Source organism: Panulirus ornatus, chromosome 57 (assembly GCF_036320965.1).
Source record: "Panulirus ornatus isolate Po-2019 chromosome 57, ASM3632096v1, whole genome shotgun sequence".
NCBI classification, from domain to species: domain Eukaryota; kingdom Metazoa; phylum Arthropoda; class Malacostraca; order Decapoda; family Palinuridae; genus Panulirus; species Panulirus ornatus.
In genome coordinates, this window is record NC_092280.1 from 29,392,066 (window position 1) to 29,416,578 (window position 24,513).

At 37.7% G+C, this 24,513-nt stretch overlaps 1 protein-coding gene across 3 annotated transcripts in view; it reads right to left on the bottom strand.

Annotated features, from left to right (window-relative positions):
• Positions 1 to 1,904: 1,904 nt before the first annotated feature.
• LOC139766376 (4'-phosphopantetheine phosphatase) overlaps positions 1,905 to 24,513 on the bottom strand; it is a 51,246-nt gene continuing 28,637 nt past the window's right edge. For all 3 annotated transcript variants that reach the window (XM_071694921.1, XM_071694920.1, XM_071694919.1), the window contains 10 exons: positions 17,419 to 17,519; positions 15,712 to 15,874; positions 15,324 to 15,537; positions 14,122 to 14,274; positions 12,173 to 12,269; positions 11,198 to 11,390; positions 9,736 to 9,890; positions 5,266 to 5,435; positions 4,557 to 4,715; positions 1,905 to 2,617 (listed from right to left, as the gene is read on the bottom strand). In XM_071694921.1, coding sequence (XP_071551022.1) covers positions 2,509 to 2,617; positions 4,557 to 4,715; positions 5,266 to 5,435; positions 9,736 to 9,890; positions 11,198 to 11,390; positions 12,173 to 12,269; positions 14,122 to 14,274; positions 15,324 to 15,537; positions 15,712 to 15,874; positions 17,419 to 17,519 — 1,514 coding nt within the window. In that variant the 3' untranslated portion in view covers positions 1,905 to 2,508. The remainder of the gene's footprint in view (positions 2,618 to 4,556; positions 4,716 to 5,265; positions 5,436 to 9,735; positions 9,891 to 11,197; positions 11,391 to 12,172; positions 12,270 to 14,121; positions 14,275 to 15,323; positions 15,538 to 15,711; positions 15,875 to 17,418; positions 17,520 to 24,513) is intronic.

Genomic DNA, 24,513 nt, shown 5'->3' on the forward strand with positions numbered 1-24,513 from the left:
TGACTAGTTATGATGAAGTATGTTTGTGATTGTAAATTATACAAAAGCACAATGAATATCTAAATTATACAAGGTAAATTAAACAAAAGCACAATGAATATGTAAGTTATACAAGTGCACAAGGAGTATATGAAGAATATGGTTATGATGATTAGCTGCTGTATAGATTGTAACATGTTGGAATATATTTACAAAAATATATACAAAAGAACCCACCTTTCTCTTTGGAATGTGGTCAGATGTAAGTTTAGTCAAACTTCCTCATCGGAAGACTTACATCAACAGTAATTTATAACACTATAGATTTTTATACTATGAATACTTTATATTGTAAGTTAAATTGCGAATCTTTATTGCAAAGCCTTTTTGTCTCTTGTAACATATGTTGCAATTAAAGAGTAAGTGGATTTTATTATTTTTGTGATGTTTTTCTTTTCATACCATGCAATGTTTAAAAGCCAAGAAATGCTATCTGAATTAGGTTTACATCATTAATGTTACTTATAGTAATATTTTTGGTGAAAATGTGCATATGTCTTGAAAACATACAACAAAGCCAAAAAGACATCAGATTAAGATAAATGAACAAATTGGAATATTATGCAACAAAATACTTTTTCAATCTGAGCTAACCTGCACTTCAGTGAACATGCATTAAAATGTAGCTTTATAATTAATTCACTGAACAAATGAACATGACCCAATGCCAGTATTTAACAGTCTTGATGTCCTTTCAACAAGAATGCATAATATATATCAAAAGAATAAGCACATATGAACACCACCATCTCCATTATTTTGCAGAAAAAATTACCTTATTACAAAACCTCATGCCCAAGATGCAACCTCCATACTGAAGAGAAAATGGACATTATAGATTAAAAATGGAATCCTAGCTAGTGACCACTGTACCTTGGAATTGCTAACTAATGTTCCTATGTTTAATCTGTAACACCTATTTTCTCCATATTTTTTTATTTAATAACTTATTCAAACAATCCTAAAAGGTATTAACAATTAGAAAACCTTTATGAAGTACAAAAGCAATTTATCTGTTCATAATGTTTGACCTATCCATTTATCTATCCTCATGACATCCATTCCAGAATTTCTGGGAAGGTTTATGATACAGCCTCTCATCACTTAAACACATTTTCAGCCTGTGTTCACGAGTTAAGTGAAATATGATTTTCCACTTTGCAAACTAAAATGATGTCAAGTGAGACTGATATCTCCATTTGCATCCCCTCTTGACACTTTCATTGCATTCAGTCCCATATAATTTCTCCAGCATTATATGAAATATCCCTCAACCTAATCAGTTTTTGTCGCACATATCCATTTTAAACCAACTGTCTATTATGATACCCAAATTTTGGTGAGACCAAAACATCTGACCTGTTCCTAGCATGCACAACTAACTCAATTTACATCAATCTTGTCAAGTAAATTATAATTTATTTCTCATGCTAACACCTACAACAACCAAAGACAACACTATTGCTCTTTACTTCATGAACAAAGCTTTGCAGATGCATGTTGGCTTTTTACAGGATGAACCTAGTGTGAGAGTCCACATTTTCCCTGTGGATAAGCCTGACCTCACATAAGTAGCATAGTGAACCAACCAACTAGTTTTAAAATCAAAGCGGTGTGCAGCTGTTTGAAGATGAAGGGCATTTGACTAGGATAGTTTAGGCATCCTATCATGGTGACCTGGAAAGCATGCTTCTCATAAGTGTTGACAAGTGTAAGTTTAGACATCATATTATGGTGAATCATAAAGCTTGTTTCTAATTAGTTTTTTCAAATGCAAAAAAAAACAAAAAACTATTTGGCCTCCACAGGAAAAAAATATCTGTTCACAAAGAGTCTGGGAATCAATTATGAGAGAAAAAAAGTGGTAAAGGTAACAGTATATTTCTTCAAGGTACTGGTGTCAATTTCATATTTTTCTTAGAATATGCTTAATGCACACAGTACATTTCTTGGATGGCATTTTAATCACACTAAACATAATGAGCACTTCAGTATTAAAAATGAACAATACCTATATGAAAATTCATCCAATATGAATTACATGATAACTGTACAATGGAAAATTTCCTTAAAATTACCATGTAATGACCCATAGCTTCAGTTTATGAAATAAAGCTTTATTTTGTGTATATTGTAATGTTTCTTAAGTCTACATCAAATTTTTACTGTCTTTTGTCTTTCAAACACTATCACATTAATAAAAAAATTTATACATCTCACAATATATTACACGATACATATTTTCATACTGAAAGTTTTCCACTGTTTCCATCAGAACACATTTAGTATGAACAAATTTATGCTAATGTTACTATCATCCCAAATGCTTCTTATGTTTCCATCATGGCAAAACAATATGCAATAAGCATAAATACATTATATGAACTCACATTTGTCATCACACAGTATGTGACAACCTTATATTTTCAAATATTCCTATAATCTCACACCAAATGTGAATTCATGTTTTTAGGACGCTGCTGTGGGTAAAGCATTTGCAGCTCTCTTGGAGACACCATCAATTTTTCTAATTCCAGTTTCATACTTACACATGACAGAAAACATATCACCGCCGAGTCTGGAAAAATGATAAAAAGCATTTTTTTTTATCAAAGAACTTCTTTATCTAAAGAAAACTGTAACTTGGAACTTCAAATCTACACACATTGATACTCTATCTTTTCCATACATTTCAACTACATTTATACCAATCATCTTACCTTAATGTAAATCTTTAAGTACTTACTCATTTTATTCATACAAAACCCTCTCCACACACCTTTATCGCCATACATTTCCACACACTCCCACCAGACAGCCTACCCACTCATACACCTACTCCCTTTCTTTGAACTTCCACCTTATCATCAGCCTTCCCTATATCTTTTTCCACAAATCTTGCTCAAAAAATGTATTTTTCTTTTCATCCTCTAAACCTAATTTCTTATCACATACATGCAGCCCAAGCACTCCACTTATTTCCTTTGTTAACTGATCCCTTTATAAAATGAAATCTACCTATTATTTTCTCATTCTCTTTTTAACAATTTCTTTTTAACAACATCTACCACTTAGAAAAAACAGTAAAATCAGCCTGAACAGTATTAGCAACTATTCGCATATAAGAGTAAAGATTGCACCATTCATTCAACAAGCCTTAATATATCTAGTGGCTCAATTTTTCTCTTTATTCTTGATGCAACAATCTGCCTACCTTTTAGCATTCTCTGATCTCTTCCTTCTATTTTTCCATTCTGTAAGTTCCACTTATGAGATAAATTTGAAGCCTGTCCATTCATCCAATTACCATGATCTTTTATTATTATCAGCAGGACCCCTTTCTCTGAAGGGGCTCCAGCAGCTTCAAAGCTACACTACTTCCAGCTGCAACAAAATGATGGATTCCTTTGAAGTGAAAAGTTCTTTAATAAGAGTGTTCTCTCTCCTGTTAAATGACAATGATACAGTCTCACTAAAGTTAACCTATGGTGTAACCTCAAGCAGGTTGAGTCTAGTAAAACAACAATGATCTTTTCAGGAGCAATTTACCAACTTTAGCTTACACACACACTAGCTTTCACAAATACCTCTTCTTTGCACCTATCTATTTAGCTATTAATCTATTTACTTGTGATTATACGTGGACCTCTTTCAAAGAAAGTGCTAGAGTTCCATGGACCTCTTTCCAGAGGCTTCTGCACCTCCAAGGCTACAATACTTTCAGTAGCAGGGAAATGAACTGCTTTGAAGTTATAAGTTCTTTGATGAGACTGTATGCCTAATGATACAGCCTTGATAAAGGTCACTTTTCACTTGCAGTGTAATCTCATGCATGTGGAATTGTCACACCTCCGCACCTTTTGTCTTCAAAAATGCTTCTTTTCTTCAGATTTTTAACCACTACATCTCACATTTTTCATTTTTATCCTTTACTCACAGCCATAAACACTTAAAAGTTCCATATTCACTTTTCTGTCTTCAATTCTTCACCCTCAGACTTTCTATCTGTCTCCAACCAACTTTCAAACACCATTCCATTATCTGGTTCCTCTCTATTATTCTTATAGTGACATATACATCTGTGGGGGCCTCTGCTACTAATTGACTTTGGCATTAAAAAATGTGAGACTGAAATATGCCTAGATGGAGTAATGATATATGGGTCAAACATCAAAGAATTCATACAGCTATAGTAGTCTAAACAATAAGGTGACACTGGATACTAAGGATAAGATAATCAAGACTCAAGGTTAGAATTCAAAGTATGGTGATTATAGTAACACTAAAGAGTAATATGTTATTGATAAAATACTATTTAAGGATTTCCTCTTGGGCATTCTCCATAATGGTAATGCCATAAAAGATATTCCAGTAAAAGTATCTGTATCAAATTTGAATTAACAAACTAAACTACTACTATGGACAATCAGTTTATGAGCTGCAAAAATGAGTACAATATTACAGATACATGATTTCAGCATTACAAAAATATAACCTTTTGAATCAGTGGAACCTACCTGTGAGCCAACCACCTGTTTTTAATGACAGCAAGCTTAAGTGAATCACATGTGAGTGGGGTGCACAAGTTTGTGTGGACAGCTCGTCCCATTCCCTCTACCACCACAAGGTCACAATCCAACTGCACTAATTCATCTACGAGTGGTAGTGGAAGACGACTGAAAAATTTCACATGATAAATAGAAGAGCATTTAAGAGAGCATGTTAATTTAACTATTAAACTGATACACAACATTCTGTTACTCTACAGAGTGACTCATAAAAAATCTGGAAAAAAAGAGCTCTAATAGAAAACATCTTAATTCATACCATGCTCATTCTTTACTAAAAATTACTCTCTTACAACTGCCCACCTTATTCCTAGCCTCCTTTACAAAACACAGAATTTGCTTAACTACCTAATTTTTGTCAATTTTCTTGTACACAAAATTTTCACTTCCTCATACCACCTTCAATTAGAAATTAGTAATTGCTCCTTTTTTAATTGACATGTGTCCCCATCTCCCCTGAACATCATGGACCATTTATAAAATGGCTTTCTGGGAAGGATTATACAAGGATTCTGTAAAACTTTACCAAGCACTTGTCTGGCATCATCTGGTTGTTTAAAAATCTTAACTGAAGATTTAATATTCATACCCAAGTGTTTCTTCTGCTCTCTCAATCAATATCACCTTTAGAGTTTAACAATATTCCCCTGGAACTTACCTAAGGTCAAGACAAGGGGATGCTTGACCCGATTCTCGTATAGAAAGAATGCCAGTTTCAAGGTGCTTACTAATGATAGGGCATACAGCAGCCACTTGCTTCATCAGCATTCTGAGTTCCTCAGCTGTTACATCATTAAGGGCTGGTTTGCTGTTGGCACAGAGCACAACCTGAAGACACCAAGAATCATAATGTGTTAATCTATTAATGAGTCTACTCATGTGCTACTTGTATTCATAAGGAAACCAACAAAGTGTTTTGTAGTACACAGAATTCTCTCTGCTTAAACCTTTTACATACTGATAAGATGTATGCTTGAAAATGCGACTCATGAAAAACAGCATATACCTTACAGAATGGGAAGCTATCCACTCGATACTGATCACTCATATTTTTTACCAATGGCTACTGAGAACCTGCATATCATACTCAGCTGAACAGACTACAGTATATTAATTATGTAACACATCAGCTTTCCTAACTGGTAGTCTACTCAATCCATCTACATGGTAATTTATTGTCTTCAAAAAGAAATCATTTGGCTCCTTGGTTAGAATTGTCTATTCAAAATGTAAGTAGCATCAGGAGAGGATGTGTGTTGGCTACTAAGTGTCTCTATAGTTCACATCTTCATCAAGTGCAGAAAGCTGTCTCTACACCAAAAAACTGATTTTCTGCACTTAACAAATGACAGAAATACATGTTTTAATTACATGATCAGTAAGTGTGTGAAATGAGGCAGCTACTTATTTGTATTGTTGTTTAGCACAACAAACAAACTTCAAAGCTGGTTTGATAAATGGATGATGCAATTCAATCCAAGTAAGCATCAGGTGATGAGGATGGGACTAGTGAAAGAAGGTTTCAGTATGATTACTATCTAGCAGGAGGTAAGTTACAACATCTAGAGATTGATTTATTCATATCTTATCTATTATACTTTGTCGCTGTCTCCCGCGTTAGCAAGGTAGCGCTAGGAAACAGACAAAAGAATGGCCCAACCCACCCACATACACATGCATATAAACACATGTCCACACACGCACATATACATACCTATACATTTCAACATATACTTATACATACATACACAGACATATACATATATACACATGTACATAATTCATACTTGCTGCCTTTATTCATTCCTGTCACCACCCTACCACACATGAAATGACAACGCCCTCCCCCCCATGCGCACGAGGTAGTGCTAGGAAAAGACAAAGGCCACATTCATTCACACTCAGTCTCTAGCTGTCATGTATAATGCACCGAAAACACAGCTCCTTTCCACATCAAGGCCCAACAAAACTTTCCATGGTTTACCCCAGATGCCTCACATGCCCTGGTTCAATCCATTGACAGCACGTCAACTCCAGTATACCACATCATTCCAATTCACTCTATTTCTTGCACGCCTTTCCCCTTCCTGCATGTTCAGGCCCCGATTGCTCAAAATCTTTTTCACTCCATCTTACCGCCTCCAATTTGGTCTCCCACTTCTCCTTGTTCCCTCCACCTCTAACACGTATATCCTCTTTGTCAATTTTTCCTCACTTATTCTCTCCATGTGACCAAACCATTTCAAAACACCCTCTTCTGCTCTCTCAACCATACTCTTTTTATTACCACACATCTTTCTTACCCTTGATATTGTACCTAATTTATTGCTAGAATCTGGAAAAAGGCAAACTGTCTGCTAGCAAACATAGGAGAGCATCAAGGAGGACCCAAAAGGCCAAAAGGACTCCACTTTAGTCTGCTCCCACATGACAAAGCATGTCATATGCAATGCACTGAAACCATAGCTCCATTTCCATAGCCAGGTCCCAGAGACCTTTCCATGGTTTTCCCTGGATGCTTCACATTCCCTGGTTCAGTCCACTAACAGAATGTCAACCACTATCAGATGTGATATGTGTCTTGATAGGCAAATCAAACTAAGGGAACAGCTCATTTCTTGATTTCATTTGCATGTGTTATTGCCTACAGAGGGGGTAGTTAAATGGTAGTTAGCTTAGCCTATAACTGGTGCTTTCAAGTCAGCTTGGCTCATGCCAGTCAGTCTTAGTAGACAGTGGCTGAGGAGTAAGCAATCACTCTATGATTTGGGTTTATGTTACCTCTCAGAAAGCAGGCTTTAAGGCAAAGGTTTCTGTAGTTCCCTGTCAGTCACAGAAAATATCAATCACATCCTAATGTGTCACAGTCTCACCTAAATGTGATGCTTAAACCAATGTCTTCCAATATTTTGCAAGTTCTACTTTGTTAAGGCAATCTTTGAGTTGTCTTTACAAGCTTTCACCCACTATAAATACTATATTCCCAATGTATCCCTTAACTCTATTTATATCACTTAATCACCATATATTTACATTCAAGAATTCTAATAAAGTTTCTCATGTAAAAAATTGTAAATCAATCAAGGAGGGGGAACAGGAATGATTTCCTATTCACGACAATATGATTGTGAAATCAAGCAACAGCTTCTATTTCTTGCTAAGATACTACACTGGACAGCTCAAATGGTTGCCTAACCATTGACAGCTCATCAAAAACAATGTAAACATAAAGTTTCCCACACCCAACACCCAACAACAGACAGCAGCACCTGAACTTCATGATGATTTACTTCAACATACATGGCACTTTTCATAAAGCAAAAACACTATCACACTTCTATTCACTGTCATGGCTAGCAGCTTCATAATCATCATACGGGCATAGGAAGAGATCTACTAATGAGTAACATGCTATTTTCTATCTTCATGAGGAAACACCAGGAACTGAAGAATGACTATTCCACTTGCTCAAATCCACTCTCCAGCTGTCCTGTATTATGCACCAAAACCAGAGCTCAGTATCCAATGCCAAGCCCCACAATTGTTTTGTGGTTCCCCTGACTACTTTCATGCCCAGGTTCAGCCCACTGCCAGGTCAACCCCCCCATAAACCATATCATTCCAGTTCACTCTGTCCCTTGCACATATCTTACACCCTTGGAGTTTAGATCAAGGTAATTCAAAGCCTTTTTCACTCATTTCTACCTCCTTCTTGGTCTCCACCTTTCCCTTGTGACTATACCCATATGATAAGGAAAAACATTTTGTTTCTTAATTCCTAAATGATGAGTGATGATGCAGCACATCCAGCACCTTTCTGAAGAGAGAAATTGCCACTCACCAGCCATGTAAGGATCAGTACAATATTTTTCAAACTAGTTTTAGTATAACAGTATTAGGGGTGAACTGGCATTATTGGATTTATAGACACACAAATGAGAGAGACTTTTGGGTGCAAATGCACTGTGGGGCAGCTGTTGGGATGTATGATTACATTTCAGTGGAGGCTAGTGTGAAAGTTTGTAGTGGTGTCAGCAAATGACAGGTGAGATGAAGGTGGTGAAATGAGTGAGCTTTGAAAAGATTCTTGTATGCAGAGTCAAACAAAGAGACTGGGTGAAGTACGGCATGAGGTCCCAGAAGGTAAAACTATGGGAGTGGATGAGAAATGAAATTTACATACGAAAGCAGTGCTCACACAAGCAGGTAAAGTAAGTGGCATACAGAAGGAGGGATGACTGGGCATTCGAGGAATGTAAAAGGGTAGTGAGAGGTATGATAAGGAAGTTAAGTTGCTAGTGAAGGAGGAGGAAAAAAGCTGGGTGTGGACAACACCTGTAGGGAAGGAGTGTAAGTAAATGGGATATGTACAAGAGAAACCAATAGGAGGTCAAGAGGTAGGTCTGTTCCTGGTGCTTCCTTACTAAGTAGAAAATGGCAACCAAGGAAGAAAAAAAAAAAATCTATATCTACTTCACCTTCCTCTTGTATCCATATAGCAATTGGAAGACTTCTGTTTTTTATATAAGATAATATCATTTATCCTATTCATATTCATTTTTGAAGCCCTTTCTATGAATGCTTTTAATAAAATGGCAAGAGGTAATCCCAGTCAGTCAGTCATTGGAAATTTTGAGTATAAATCAGACATGATAGGGGTAGGTATTACTAACCCAGAGTGAACTCACAAACAGGGTGATCTTAATTTTCAGCCGAAGCAAAGAACATACAAACCTCAAAGCTCTCATATGACCAAAAACTGTTTAAGCAGTCATCTCCATATGATCTAATATCTCCTATCACCATTGCAAAAGGCTGTTTCTCATGTGAGATCTTGGAATGAAAAATACTAATCTGACTGTGTTGAGGTAAAGTAGTGTGAGTAGGAGCTACCATTTAGTACTGAGTTTCAAAAGCATAAAAGCCTTTATTTTACACTATATCTAATGAGACACTGACTTATTCAGTCACTTGAAGTGATAACATGGTCACTTGACCATCATCAGCTAGGCATGTTTTGCTCCCTAATTTGCAGCCTGAGCAAGATATGTGAGCTGCTGTATCCTCAGAATACCCATATGGATATAAATAAAGAAGAAGAAATAGAAACAGGCAACAATAAACTTACTCTGGTCCCTCTGACAAGCAGCTCTCGAGCAAAGGGGATAATCCCAAGGACAAGGTCACAGCCAGAATTGTCCAGAAATATAACTGCACACTTATAGGGAGACTGTTGCTGCCTCTGAATCCAGGCATCAAGATCATCATGTAGCCATGGGCGAGCTGAAACATGTCCCATATATTAGTGATACAAGAGGTGTCTTGTAAACTCTGTTCCATGACCACTTGCATCCAACTCCTCTAAAAATAACATGCTTTACCAAAGCTCACTTCAAGCAGGATGATACCATCAATATACTGGAGTACAATAATTATGTTAAAAAATAAGTGGAATACAAAGATGCACAATAGCTTGTACAGATTTATCATATAAGAGGAGGTAACAAGCATTCATTATGGAAACTCACAAAATTAATACAAAGAAAGCAGAATCTTCTCTATGAATCTGCATGTTGTGTCAGAGATCTGAGAGTATCATTAAATATGACAATGAAATGAACACACTTATCAAATCATACACTCTATGCTTCAGCACAATAATATATTAGGTACTTTAATACAAAAGGAACATGGGTTGCATTATCATAACTGACAAAGATATATAAGAAAACTTAAAATGCAGGAAGGTAATATAAATAAAAAAAAATAATGCTAACAATGGCTGAAATATAATTTTTCAAACAATGTTATATGCCTCGCAAGGTAAAACAACAGTTCTGATGAGAATGAAGAAAAAGAATCATCAATGGAACACAAAACATTACTCATACTATCACAAGGAAGTTATCTATCCAACTGACAACTCTATTTTACTTGTGGTAATGCTTCCATGGAACAATGCAAAGTAACAGTGCTTCCACGTGGGAAAAAGGTGAGACAACTTACTGTCTATATTTTCATAATAGAAAAGGTAATTCAATTTTGAGAAAACTTTAATTCAAGGTTTGGCATGTTTACATGAGATTTTCAAACTTCTAACATATGTGGCAAGAGTTGTTAGGAGTGATAAAACCTATGTCATCATATGTTAACTGAGATATGGATCCATCCATTAGATTTTTTTTCTGAGAGGTTACAATAATATTTCAAGAATGGATAGTGAGGGATTAGGAATTTACAAGATGTAGTACTGTAAAGAGGGTGGTTAATGTACAAATGGAGTAACAGGGTACCAAGATAATATGGATAAGTGAAGTAATGGAACTGAAGAGTCATTAAAATCATAAACCTGAGAATGAAGAATGGGAATCAGTGTAGACGAGGACCATGGATAATGCAGTAGTAGAGCAAGTAGGAGTATATTCATCAGAGAAGGGTACTACTAGAAGAATGTTTCAAAGATGCTGATAATTGTAGAGCATGGAGGAGATTCTGCATAAGCTAAGCTATTCTATGAAGATGATAGCATACAAGATTTTGCTTGACTGAAATAAAAAAAAATTCATAAACAACACAAAAAAGAAACCAACCTTGGAGTTTATCTGCAGCCTCCCTGAACCCAAGCCCTTTCTCCATAAGTTGTACCACTTCTTTGGCTCCCCAGTCAAACACATTGCCTGCGAGAACTCCTTGTACTAAAGATTCTTGACGTTTGTTGTATTCTAACTCATCCAAGAACTTCAAGTGGTCCTTAAGTAGTTTCAGAGCATTTTCATTTTCTAACTGGAAAAATAATACATTTTATAATAACAACTTTATACTAATAATAACAAACTACTACATCAACTTCATATTAACCAATCAATCAATAAATTTTTTTAGAAAAATGAAAAATGCTTAATAATCTATATTGCCTTGGCAATGTAAATTCTGATTTATGAAACACCACTGTCTTGTAGTAATGCAACATTAACAATCCTGATTAACTGATTTACCTACAGGACTAAACTTTTAAAGACTAGTACAGTGAGCTCATCACTCCATTTCAAGCTCATGCACTAAGCACTTCTAGGAAAGCAGAAAACAACAAGTTAGTAAAGATGAAAGATCAAAAAACACTGAGAAAACTGCAATGGAAAAGAAAACAACTCACTTCTGACAAACACCTATGTATTTCTGTCTCTGATAGCTACAATTATTCTCTTATGGAAAGAATGGGCTGTTCCAAAAATATTTTGTTTATCTCACTGACTCAATCTAAACAATCTTTGGTCAATCACCTAAGCAATTACGGGTTTTTAGGCACAAAGACATATGTACAAAATGTTAATGGGAGTTTCCTGTGTTCAGCATGGACATTGAATGCCATGGAACAATGCAAAGTACATATATAATCTTTGTTTATTTAGTGCAATTTTAAATGAAACTTTAATTTCTAGACATCATGTATTTCCTTTAGGTCTTAACATATGCAACTGGTCCAAGCAGGCATACAGTAAACTCACTTAGGCATTGGTCAACAATGAATTGATGAGATATAAAAAAAGTCACATATGTAACAGTACCTTTTTCTGCTGCAGATAAGGATCAGGAAAGTCAAATTCGTTCAGACAGTGCTCTCTCATGTCCAAAAGACTTCGAACGGTCAGATTACCATAAGCACTGTAACAGAGGAGTAATCTATGCTCTAACTTTCATTGTTAACACTATAACTCTTGTAGCCGTAAATATCAAATGAATACATTCATTTAAAAAAACATTAGAAGCAAATTCTAGCATAATCAGTGACATTCCATGTAGATGCTTCACTAAAAATCTATCATCAAATCTATCTTAAAATTAGCTCAACAGCAATTTCATATCATTCCCTAGATACAAAAGTGAATTAACTGCTTACTGGGTGCAGGCTGATGATGCCCTAAATGCTAAGCAGACAGCTTTTAGTGAGATGATACAAAAGTGTTGCATGACAGTTTAGTTCTCTCTTAGGGGATAAATTGGCTTCTGCCTGAAGAGAAAGGAAAGAAGACATGAAAGTGCAGGGAGAACTATCTATGTCCCAACAATGAATAACAAAGGACAGCAAAATTAGCCAACACTTACGTAACATGTCAGAAATAGTGTGTGAAAAAGAGTACTAAAATCAGAAAAAAATTATTCAAATATAAAAGGCTGAACGATCACACAGTGCTGAAGAAAACAAACTTTTTTTTACAAGTAAGAAATATATAATTTCAATCTGTCCAACCATCTATGGCTTATAAACTTTCTCCTACTTTTACAATGTGTTGGCTCATGCTGAACCTTCTTGATACATAATGACTTTAACACAACTGCAGATTTCTCCTAGAAGGCAGTTCCTTCAGTATAGTACTCCATAATTCTCTTCTTCACTCACTCTGTTCAGCATGCTTCTGTTTATTCATAAATCTTTCTTTTGTATCTCCCTTTCAATTACCACAAATGTCCAAGGACCTCTTCATAGTTGAAAAAGTAATCATGCAGTGCATGACCGAGAATGTGGTTATTGGGGTGGCATTAAAGCAAGCAAATATGAACCTAAGCACCAAATGGAGATGTAAAAAAGAACAAACTGAGTTGAACTACTTAACTTCTTTAGGAAAACATACTGGGATGGCAAATCTCAAACCTGACCAGACGAGTATCATCAGAGCTTCTGTGAAGTTGACAAAGAGGAGTTCCATCTATCTATCTAAATCTCTGACGCCTTTTCCAATTGGAACTTCCTCGAAGGGGTGGCCTCAGCAACAGAGTCCCCCTAACTAAAGAACTCCAGCGGTGCTTCTTAGCCTTTATTGCCTCACCCTTAACTGGCCACTGGCAGAGGGCAGGTCTAGTGCAGTGTTTGCAGAGGCTCCTATCAAATGTTCTCCATGACTACTTATATTTAGTGCTCCTACCATTTTGCCAAAAGGCAGGGCTAGTGCATAGTGCTCATCACAGGAGAATCTAGAGTTACGAAGAATGAGCTGCGTGAGTTAAGTGTTGTCAAGTGCTACACATGACAAGGAAAGATTGTATGTTTGTGGACAGAATGCCAGTAGTCCACAAGTTAGTGAGGCAAAAAGAAAAAACAGCTACCTGGGTTAGAGGAGTGCAATTTGGCAACCACTAAAGTGCTGGCTCCCTACGCAGATGTCAATAACCCTCCTGATATCTAGGAGGGTAGTACTGGTAATATACCTCATTGGATGTTGGTTTCCTACAGAGATACAGAAAGCAAGAACTGGACTGCAATCAAACAGACTGAACTTAGAGGTGACATCAAACATCTAAGGAAAGTACAGATTCACTATATATAACACAGAGAAAGCATACCAATCAGCCAATATTTGAAAAGTATGAGTGGGCACAGAAAGAATATAGTTAAGTACAAAGTGACAAAGAAAAACGATCATAAAAGCATTGTATCTCCTACTGTAAGATGCCTTAAGTTGCATAATTATACAGTATAGTAACTGGGATTCATAGTATAACCACTCTGTGCACTTACAATGGATGATTTTTTAGGTTGCGGAGTCGCTGCAGATATTTATCGCGAAATTTGTTTGCTCTTTCTCTACTATCTGGACTGTTTGGCTGAGAGGAGATTGCACGATTCACAAAACTTCCTAGCGAGCCTTCAAAGCAGGATAGCCAATAGTCTCTACAAGAACAAGATGGTATATTCTTTAAGCAGTATAATATAAGCATTAGCTGCATAATTACATATTTTCAAAAGCACATAAGAAGTCTTACAGCTTTGAAACTTAATCAATGCATTGAATTCCCTATATTACTTTTTCCACTCTTGAAAGGTAAACCAAACTTCTTATTCTAAAATACCTTACAAATATTCATTGAACATACTCAATCTTACACCAGTCTTAGAGCTCAGATTTAACTCAATTTCATATATGTACTTTTAATCTCTGTACTATAAAACTTTCTTATAGATTAAATCATTTTCAATGGCTATGAGTATGCTAATACTAAATTCTCCAATGAACTTAATTCACTGGTAATCATTGTACATGCAATTAAGATATTACAAAGAATTCAGTGATATATTTCACCATTACACGAGCACTATTTATCATCATGTGGAACTGGATAGGGAGCTGTGGTTTTGGTGCATTACACATGACAGATAGAGACAGTGTGAATGAATGTGGTCATTTTTGTCTGTCTTCCTGCCACTATCTCACTGAAGCAGGGGGTTGTGATGCTGTTTCCTGTGGAGGAGAGTAGTGACGGGAATGGACGAAGACAAGCAAGTATAAATATGTACATGTGTATATATAAGCACAAGTCTGTCTATGTGTATGTATATGTGTATTTGTTAATATATATATGTATATGTATGTATATGTGCGTATGTGGACATGTATGTATAAACATGTGTATGTGGGTGGGTTGGGCCATTCTTTTATCTGTTTCCTGCGCTACCTCACTGACGCGGGAGAAGCGACAAAGTATAATAAAAAATAAAAAAAATAATAAGTATGAATATGCGTGTGTGTGCGTGTATAGGGGCATTTATGTATATACATATGTGTATATGAGTGGATGGGCCATTCTTCGTTTATTTCCTGGTGCTACCTCACTGATACGGGAAACAGCAATCATGTGTAATAATAAAAAAAATAACTATTATGATGAAATACAAGTCTTCATTCCTGAAAAAAATAAAAATAAAAGCATATAGCAATTTACCTGGCTTCTTTATCCTTGGTGAGGTCTACAGCATCAGGTACATACTCCTCAGGATGGGTCAGTAGAGGAAAAAATGTCAGCTGCTGATCACAGCGATCAATCTCTAGCTGGTCAATTGTTCCACCAGGCCATCCACCCACTGGAGGATGAGGCAAAGGAGACTGGAGACCAGAGGATCCAGCATAGTTCTCTCCCCAAGAGTATTTATCTGGGTCTGCATGCAAATACAGTGGTCAATAAAATTCACTTACACTATCCGATGTTAATATTCATATCATTTTAAAACTATTTGATGCTATAATGCCATAAAGTAGATACCTTTGGGTCTTTCAATGATAGTTAACACCTATATGCTGTATTTTAAGTACAGAATATAAAAGTTCCATACCACACTCTTCTGCTCCACACAAAAAGGCTCCTATGGCCCCTAAGTATCCTTCATGTCGTAAGAAGAGTGCCCGCACTGCTCCACGACTCCAGTAGTTGATAGCAAAGCTAATGGTGTGCATACTAACAGGGTGGTTCCGTAGGAAGTATCCACCAAAATACACCTATTGAAAATTGCATTGTTAACTACAAAGTATAGCTTATATGTGATCATTCAAAAGTAAAACTTAGACATGACTTAGTACAAATGAATAAAAGAGAATTAATTATGTATCTATGAACTGATATCTTGTCTTCAAATCCTAATCTTCTTTGGGGAACTTCCAAGAAAGTTTATCACACTGCTATCTGAAAATATAAGAGCAAATAAAAACTGAGTAATTTTGTACAAAAACCAATATGTAGCTTACCAACACTAAAAATCCCAAGTTATGTGAACTTGAAAAATAAGGCTTAGTTTACCAAGCCTTAACAGATCTGAAAACCCTTTATAACAACTAAACTTTTCTCCACATATCCAAACCTTTTCAGCACACCCTCTTTAGCCTCCTCAACCATACTTTCACCTCTCTATTACCTTACCATTCTTTACTCAATCAACCCTCTTCACACCACATACTGTCTTTAAACATTTCATTTATAACACATTCACCCTTTTCAATACATTCTCAATCTGGAACCCATGCCTTGCACTCATACAACACTGGCAAGACTATTTTACCGTCAAACATGCCAATCTTTGCCCTCCCACATATGACCTCTCCTACCACACATTCCTTAATGCTCGCAAGAACTTAGCAACCCCTACCCCTCCTATGACTCTTCAGCTCCATTTATCGTCATGTCTACTCCGGAACATTTGACTTCCTCCAAGTTTTCTCCATTCAAACTCAACCCCCCAACTAACCTGTATCTCTCCAGTGCTAAATCTAATAACTTTGTTTTTATGCACATTTACTCTCATCATTCTCATTTCACACAATATTCAAAACTCTGAAATAATTTTTGCATTTCCTCACTTGAATATGCCACCAGTAAAGTCATTAGCAAACAATAACTGACTCACCTCCCAAGCAACCCAGCCCCTGCTAAACTGCAGACCTATCCATATCCTAAAAATCCCTCAACTTCACTTTCCTTATCACCCCATCCATAAACAGACTAAACAGCCATGATAACATCAAACACCCCTGCTGCAAACAAACCTTCACCTAGAACCTCATTCTCCTCTCTACCTATGACACATGCCTTACTCTCCAGATAAGAGTTACACTTTCTTCTCTGCATTCTGAACACTACCCAGCTCCAAATCCCAAAACACCATTTCAACATTTTAAAATGTCTATTATGTCCATGATGGAACTTTCAAACACATGCACACACACACACACACACACACTATCACACACTAAGACTTGTGGTCCCACACTGGTTGTGGCAGGATTCTTGAACACTGTGGAAGCCCCATAGAGAGGACTCCTGAGGCAGAAAGGTTTTGCACATATATGCATAGAGTACTGCATACCTTTTTTAATATGTTTGTCTTTTTGGGCTCCCACCCCAATGTAACCTTCTGCAATGTGCATTAGAAGCAAGCTTAGTATTCCTTTTTTTTCAAGGATAAGATTCCTCTACCACTCCTGAATAATCACTCTCTCCTCAATCACTTTTTGTTACATTGTACAAAAGAATAAACTGGATACTTCACCTTCTTTAACCCATGCAACATTGCATATAAAGATGCAATCTGCCCAATATCATTGCTGACAGTAAATAAAAGGCTTCTTGCGATGTCGGCTTCTGAAAAACCTGTGGATTGTTCATGAAGTCATTAGTTTTCAATGAATGGGCTTGCCACTTAAGAAATTAAAAGATGAAAATTTGTTAACATTCAATGATACACTGATATGATACTTGAAGGAACATACACTTGATGCATGCTTTCATTAGTAGTTCTTCAAAAAGAGCATGTCTTTCATTAAATTCGATATTAGATTCTCTTACATTTATCAGTAACATAATGAAGTTATGGTACAGAAGATAAAGATATGGTATAGAGAGGTTATAACTTTTCAATCACAAGTATCTTCTAAATGATTACATATTACACACCATATCAAATTAAAAATGATGTCATACAACAATGAATTGTAAGTGTACAATATTTCATAATAAAGCATTAATGATAAAAGACAACTGTGAGTATTCAGCACAACATGATGAAGCTCTTATTATAAGATAAATCATTATCTACATGCTCCTGAATTATGAAAAATATGCATAACAAAGGTAAAGCCAATACTTTCATACTAAAGATACAAACAACAAAATTCTAAAGTATACTACCTGCAGCTACCACATATATCTTAATTAATTAGACAAGCCACTGCTAATTCTGGGCACCATGACATTACCAGATGCTGTATACTAAACTTAAATTCAATACTTGCTTGCCTTCACCCATTCCTGGTGCTACCCCACCCCACAGGAAACAGCATTGCTACCCTCTGCTTCAGCGAGGTAGCACCAGGAAAAAAGACAAAAAAAAAAAAAAAAAAAGGCCACATTCCTTCACACTCAGTCTCTAGCTGTCACGTGTAATGCATCGAAACCACAGCTCCCTATCCATATCCAGGCCCCACAGACCTTTCCATGGTTTACCCTAGACGTTTCACATGCCCTGGTTCAGTCCCTTGATAGCACGTTGACCCCAGTATATCACATCATCCCAATTCACTCTATTCCTTGCATGCCTCTCACCCTCCTGTATGTTCAGGCCCCAGTTGCTTAAAATCATCATTTTCACTCCATCCTTCCACCTCTGATTTGGTCTCCTGCTTCTCTTTGTTCCCTCCACCTCTGACACATATATCCTCTCTGTCAATCTTTCCTCACTAATTCTCTCCATATGTCTAAACCATTTCAACACACCCTCTTCTGCTCTCTCAACCTCACTCCTCTTATTTCCACACATCTCTCTTACCCTTTCCTTATTTAAGCGATCAAACCACCTCACACCACATTTTGTCCTAAAACATCTAATTTCTAACACATCCACCCTCCTCCATACAACTCTATCTATAACCCATGCCTCGCAACCATATAACATTGTTGGAACTACTAATCCTTCAAACATACTAATTTTTGCTCTCCGAGATAATGTTCTCTCCTTCCACACATTCTTCATTGCACCCAGAACCTTCACCCCCTCCCTGTGACTCGCTTCTGCTTCCATGGTTCTATTTGCTGCTAAATCCACTCCCAGATACCTAAAACATTTCAATTCCACCAATTTTTTTCCATTCAAACTTACATCCCAATTAACTTGTCCCTCAACTCTACTAAACCTAGTAACCTTGCTCTTATTCAAATATATATATATATATATATATATATATATATATATATATATATATATATATATATATATATATATATATATTTTTTTTTGCTTTGTCGCTGTCTCCCGCATTTGCGAGGTAGCGCAAGGAAACAGATGAAAGAAATGGCCCAACCCACCCCCATACACATGTATATACATACGTCCACACACGCAAATATACATACCTACACAGCTTTCCATGGTTTACCCCAGACGCTTCACATGCCCTGATTCAATCCACTGACAGCACGTCAACCCCGGTATACCACATCGCTCCAACTCACTCTATTCCTTGCCCTCCTTTCACCCTCCTGCATGTTCAGGCCCCGATCACACAAAATCTTTTTCACTCCATCTTTCCACCTCCAATTTGGTCTCCCTCTTCTCCTCGTTCCCTCCACCTCCGACACATATATCCTCTTGGTCAATCTTTCCTCACTCATTCTCTCCATGTGACCAAACCATTTCAAAACACCCTCCTCTGCTCTCTCAACCACGCTCTTTTTATTTCCACACATCTCTCTTACCCTTACGTTACTTACTCGATAAAACCACCTCACACCACACATTGTCCTCAAACATCTCATTTCCAGCACATCCATCCTCCTGCGCACAACTCTATCCATAGTCCACGCCTCGCAACCATACAACATTGTTGGAACCACTATTCCTTCAAACATACCCATTTTTGCTTTCCGAGATAATGTTCTCGACTTCCACACATTCTTCAAGGCTCCCAGAATTTTCGCCCCCTCCCCCACCCTATGATCCACTTCCGCTTCCATGGTTCCATCCGCTGCCAGATCCACTCCCAGATATCTAAAACACTTCACTTCCTCCAGTTTTTCTCCATTCAAACTCACCTCCCAATTGACTTGACCCTCAACCCTACTGTACCTAATTACCTTGCTCTTATTCACATTTACTCTTAACTTTCTTCTTTCACACACTTTACCAAACTCAGTCACCAGCTTCTGCAGTTTCTCACATGAATCAGCCACCAGCCCTGTATCATCATCGAACAACAACTGACTCACTTCCCAAGCTCTCTCATCCCCAACAGACTTCATACTTGCCCCTCTTTCCAAAACTCTTGCATTTACCTCCCTAACAACCCCATCCATAAACAAATTAAACAACCATGGAGACATCACACACCCCTGCCACAAACCTACATTCACTGAGAACCAATCACTTTCCTCTCTTCCTACACGTACACATGCCTTACATCCTCGATAAAAACTTTTCACTGCTTCTAACAACTTGCCTCCCACACCATATATTCTTAATACCTTCCACAGAGCATCTCTATCAACTCTATCATATGCCTTCTCCAGATCCATAAATGCTACATACAAATCCATTTGCTTTTCTAAGTATTTCTCACATACATTCTTCAAAGCAAACACCTGATCCACACATCCTCTACCACTTCTGAAACCACACTGCTCTTCCCCAATCTGATGCTCTGTACATGCCTTCACCCTCTCAATCAATACCCTCCCATATAATTTACCAGGAATACTCAACAAACTTATACCTCTGTAATTTGAGCACTCACTCTTATCCCCTTTGCCTTTGTACAATGGCACTATGAACACATTCCGCCAATCCTCAGGCACCTCACCATGAGTCATACATACATTAAATAACCTTACCAACCAGTCAATAATACAGTCACCCCCTTTTTTAATAAATTCCACTGCAATACCATCCAAACCTGCTGCCTTGCCGGCTTTCATCTTCCTCAAAGCTTTTACTACCTCTTCTCTGTTTACCAAATCATTTTCCCTAACCCTCTCATTTTGCACACCACCTCGACCAAAACACCCTATATCTGCCACTCTATCATCAAACACATTCAACAAACCTTCAAAATACTCACTCCATCTCCTTCTCACATCACCACTACTTGTTATCACCTCCCCATTTGTGCCCTTCACTGAAGTTCCCATTTGCTCCCTTGTCTTACGCACTTTATTTACCTCATTCCAGAACATCTTTTTATTCTCCCTAAAATTTAATGATACTCTCTCACCCCAACTCTCATATGCCCTCTTTTTCACCTCTTGCACCTTTCTCTTGACCTCCTGTCTCTTTCTTTTATACATCTCCCACTCAATTGCATTTTTTCCCTGCAAAAATCATCCAAATGCCTCTCTCTTCTCTTTCACTAATAATCTTACTTCTTCATCCCACCACTCACTACCCTTTCTAATCAACCCACCTCCCTCTCTTCTCATGCCACAAGCATCTTTTGCGCAATCCACCACTGATTCCCTAAATACATCCCATTCCTCCCCCACTCCCCTTACTTCCATTGTTCTCACCTTTTTCCATTCTGTACTCAGTCTCTCCTGGTACTTCCTCTCACAAGTCTCCTTCCCAAGCTCACTTACTCTCACCACCCTCTTCACCCCAACATTCACTCTTCTTTTCTGAAAACCCATACAAATCTTCACCTTAGCCTCCACAAGATAATGATCAGACATCCCTCCAGTTGCACCTCTCAGCACATTAACATCCAAAAGTCTCTCTTTCGCGCGCCTGTCAATTAACACATAATCCAATAACGCTCTCTAGCCATCTCTCCCACTTACATACGTATACTTATGTATATCTCGCTTTTTAAACCAGGTATTCCCAATCACCAGTCCTTTTTCAGCACATAAATCTACAAGCTCTTCACCATTTCCATTTACAACACTGAACACCCCATGTATACCAATTATTCCCTCAACTGCCACATTACTCACCTTTGCATTCAAATCACCCATCACTATAACCCGGTCTCGTGCATCAAAACCACTAACACACTCATTTAGCTGCTCCCAAAACACTTGCCTCTCATGATCTTTCTTCTCATGCCCAGGTGCATATGCACCAATAATCACCCATCTCTCTCCATCAACTTTCAGTTTTACCCATATTAATCGAGAATTTACTTTCTTACATTCTATCACATACTCCCACAACTCCTGTTTCAGGAGTACTGCTACTCCTTCCCTTGCTCTTGTCCTCTCACTAACCCCTGACTTTACTCCCAAGACATTCCCAAACCACTCTTCCCCTTTACCCTTGAGCTTCGTTTCACTCAGAGCCAAAACATCCAGGTTCCTTTCCTCAAACATACTACCTATCTCTCCTTTTTTCACATCTTGGTTATATCCACACACATTTAGACACCCCAGTCTGAGCCTTCGAGGAGGATGAGCACTCCCTGCGTGACTCCTTCTTCTGTTTCCCATTTTAGAAAGTTAAAAAATGCAAGGAGGGGAGGATTTCTGGCGCCCCGCTCCCGTCCCCTCTAGTTGCCTTCTACGACACGCGAGGAATGCGTGGGAAGTATTCTTTCACCCCATCCCCCATTACACTTATCACTACTATTTATCACCCCATGAACAAATTCTGTGAACAAATCCTGGTGCTACCAAGGACCCCTTTCTAAAGGCTCCTGCAACCCAAACTGTTCTGCTTCCAGCAGCATGGAAAAGCAAACTCTTTTGGAGAGAGGAGTCCTATGACTTGACAAGAATGTACTCCCAGTGATGCAGGTGACTTTTCACTCATGGTGTAAACTCGAGTAGGTGGAGTCCAGCAACATCTTCACTTACATACATATCTTTTTTATCATACTTAATCGCTGTCTCCCGTGTCAGTGAGGCAAAGCAAGGAAACATGAAAGAATGGTCCAACCACCCACGTACACATGTATATACATAAATGCCCACATATGCACATATACATACCTATACATTTCAATGTATTCATACATATACATACACAGACATTTCATATATATATATATATATATATATATATATATATATAATATATATATATATATATATATATATATATATATATATATATATATATTACTTTTATTATTTTTTATTTTACTTTGTCGGTCTCCCACGTTTGCGAGGTAGCGCAAGGAAACAGACGAAAGAAATGGCCCAACCCACCCCCATACACATGTATATACATACACGTCCACACACGCAAATATACATACCTATACATCTCAATGTACACATATATATACACACACAGACATATACATATATACACATGTACATAATTCATATATATTATTTTATTTTTTATTATACTTTGTCGCTGTCTCCCGCATTAGCGAGGTAGCGCAAGGAAACAGACGAAAGAATGGCCCAACCCACCCACATACACATGTATATACATGCACGTCCACACACGCACATGTACATACCTATACATCTCAACATATACATATATATATATATATATATTATATATATATACACACAGACATATACATATATACACATGTACATAATTCATAGTCTGCCCTTATTCATTCCCGTCGCCACCCCACCACACATGAAATACCAACCCCCCCACATGTGCGCGAGGTAGTGCTAGGAAAAGACAACAAAGGCCACATTCGTTCATACTCAGTCTCTAGCTGTCATGTATAATGCACCGACACCACAGCTCCCTTTCAACATCCAGGCCCTACAAAACTTTCCATGTTTACTCCAGACGCTTCACATGCCCTGGTTCAATCCACTGACAGAACGTCGACCCTGGTATACTTCATTGTTCCAATTCACTCTATTCCTTGCACGCCTTTCACCCTCCTGCATGCTCAGGCCCCAATTGCTCAAAATCTTTTTCACTCCATCTTTCCACCTCCAATTTGGTCTCCCACTTCTCCTCATTCCCTCCACCTCTGACACATATATCCTCTTTGTCAATCTTTCCTCACTCATTCTCTCCATGTGACCAAACCATTTCAAAACACTCTTTCATTCCTTACTCGATCAAACCACCTCACACCACATATCGTCCTCAAACATCTCATTTCCAGCACATCCACCCTCCTCCACACAACTCTATCTATAGCCCACACCTCGCAACCATATAACATTGTTGGAACCACTTTTCCTTAAAACATATCCATTTTTGCTTTCTGAGATAATGTTTTTGCCTTCCACACATTCTTCAAGGCTCCCAGAATTTTCGCCCCCTCCCCCACCCTATGATCCACTTCCGCTTCCATGGTTCCATCCGCTGCCAGATCCACTCCCAGATATCTAAAACACTTCACTTCCTCCAGTTTTTCTCCATTCAAACTCACCTCCCAATTGACTTGACCCTCAACCCTACTGTACCTAATTACCTTGCTCTTATTCACATTTACTCTTAACTTTCTTCTTTCACACACTTTACCAAACTCAGTCACCAGCTTCTGCAGTTTCTCACATGAATCAGCCACCAGCCCTGTATCATCATCGAACAACAACTGACTCACTTCCCAAGCTCTCTCATCCCCAACAGACTTCATACTTGCCCCTCTTTCCAAAACTCTTGCATTTACCTCCCTAACAACCCCATCCATAAACAAATTAAACAACCATGGAGACATCACACACCCCT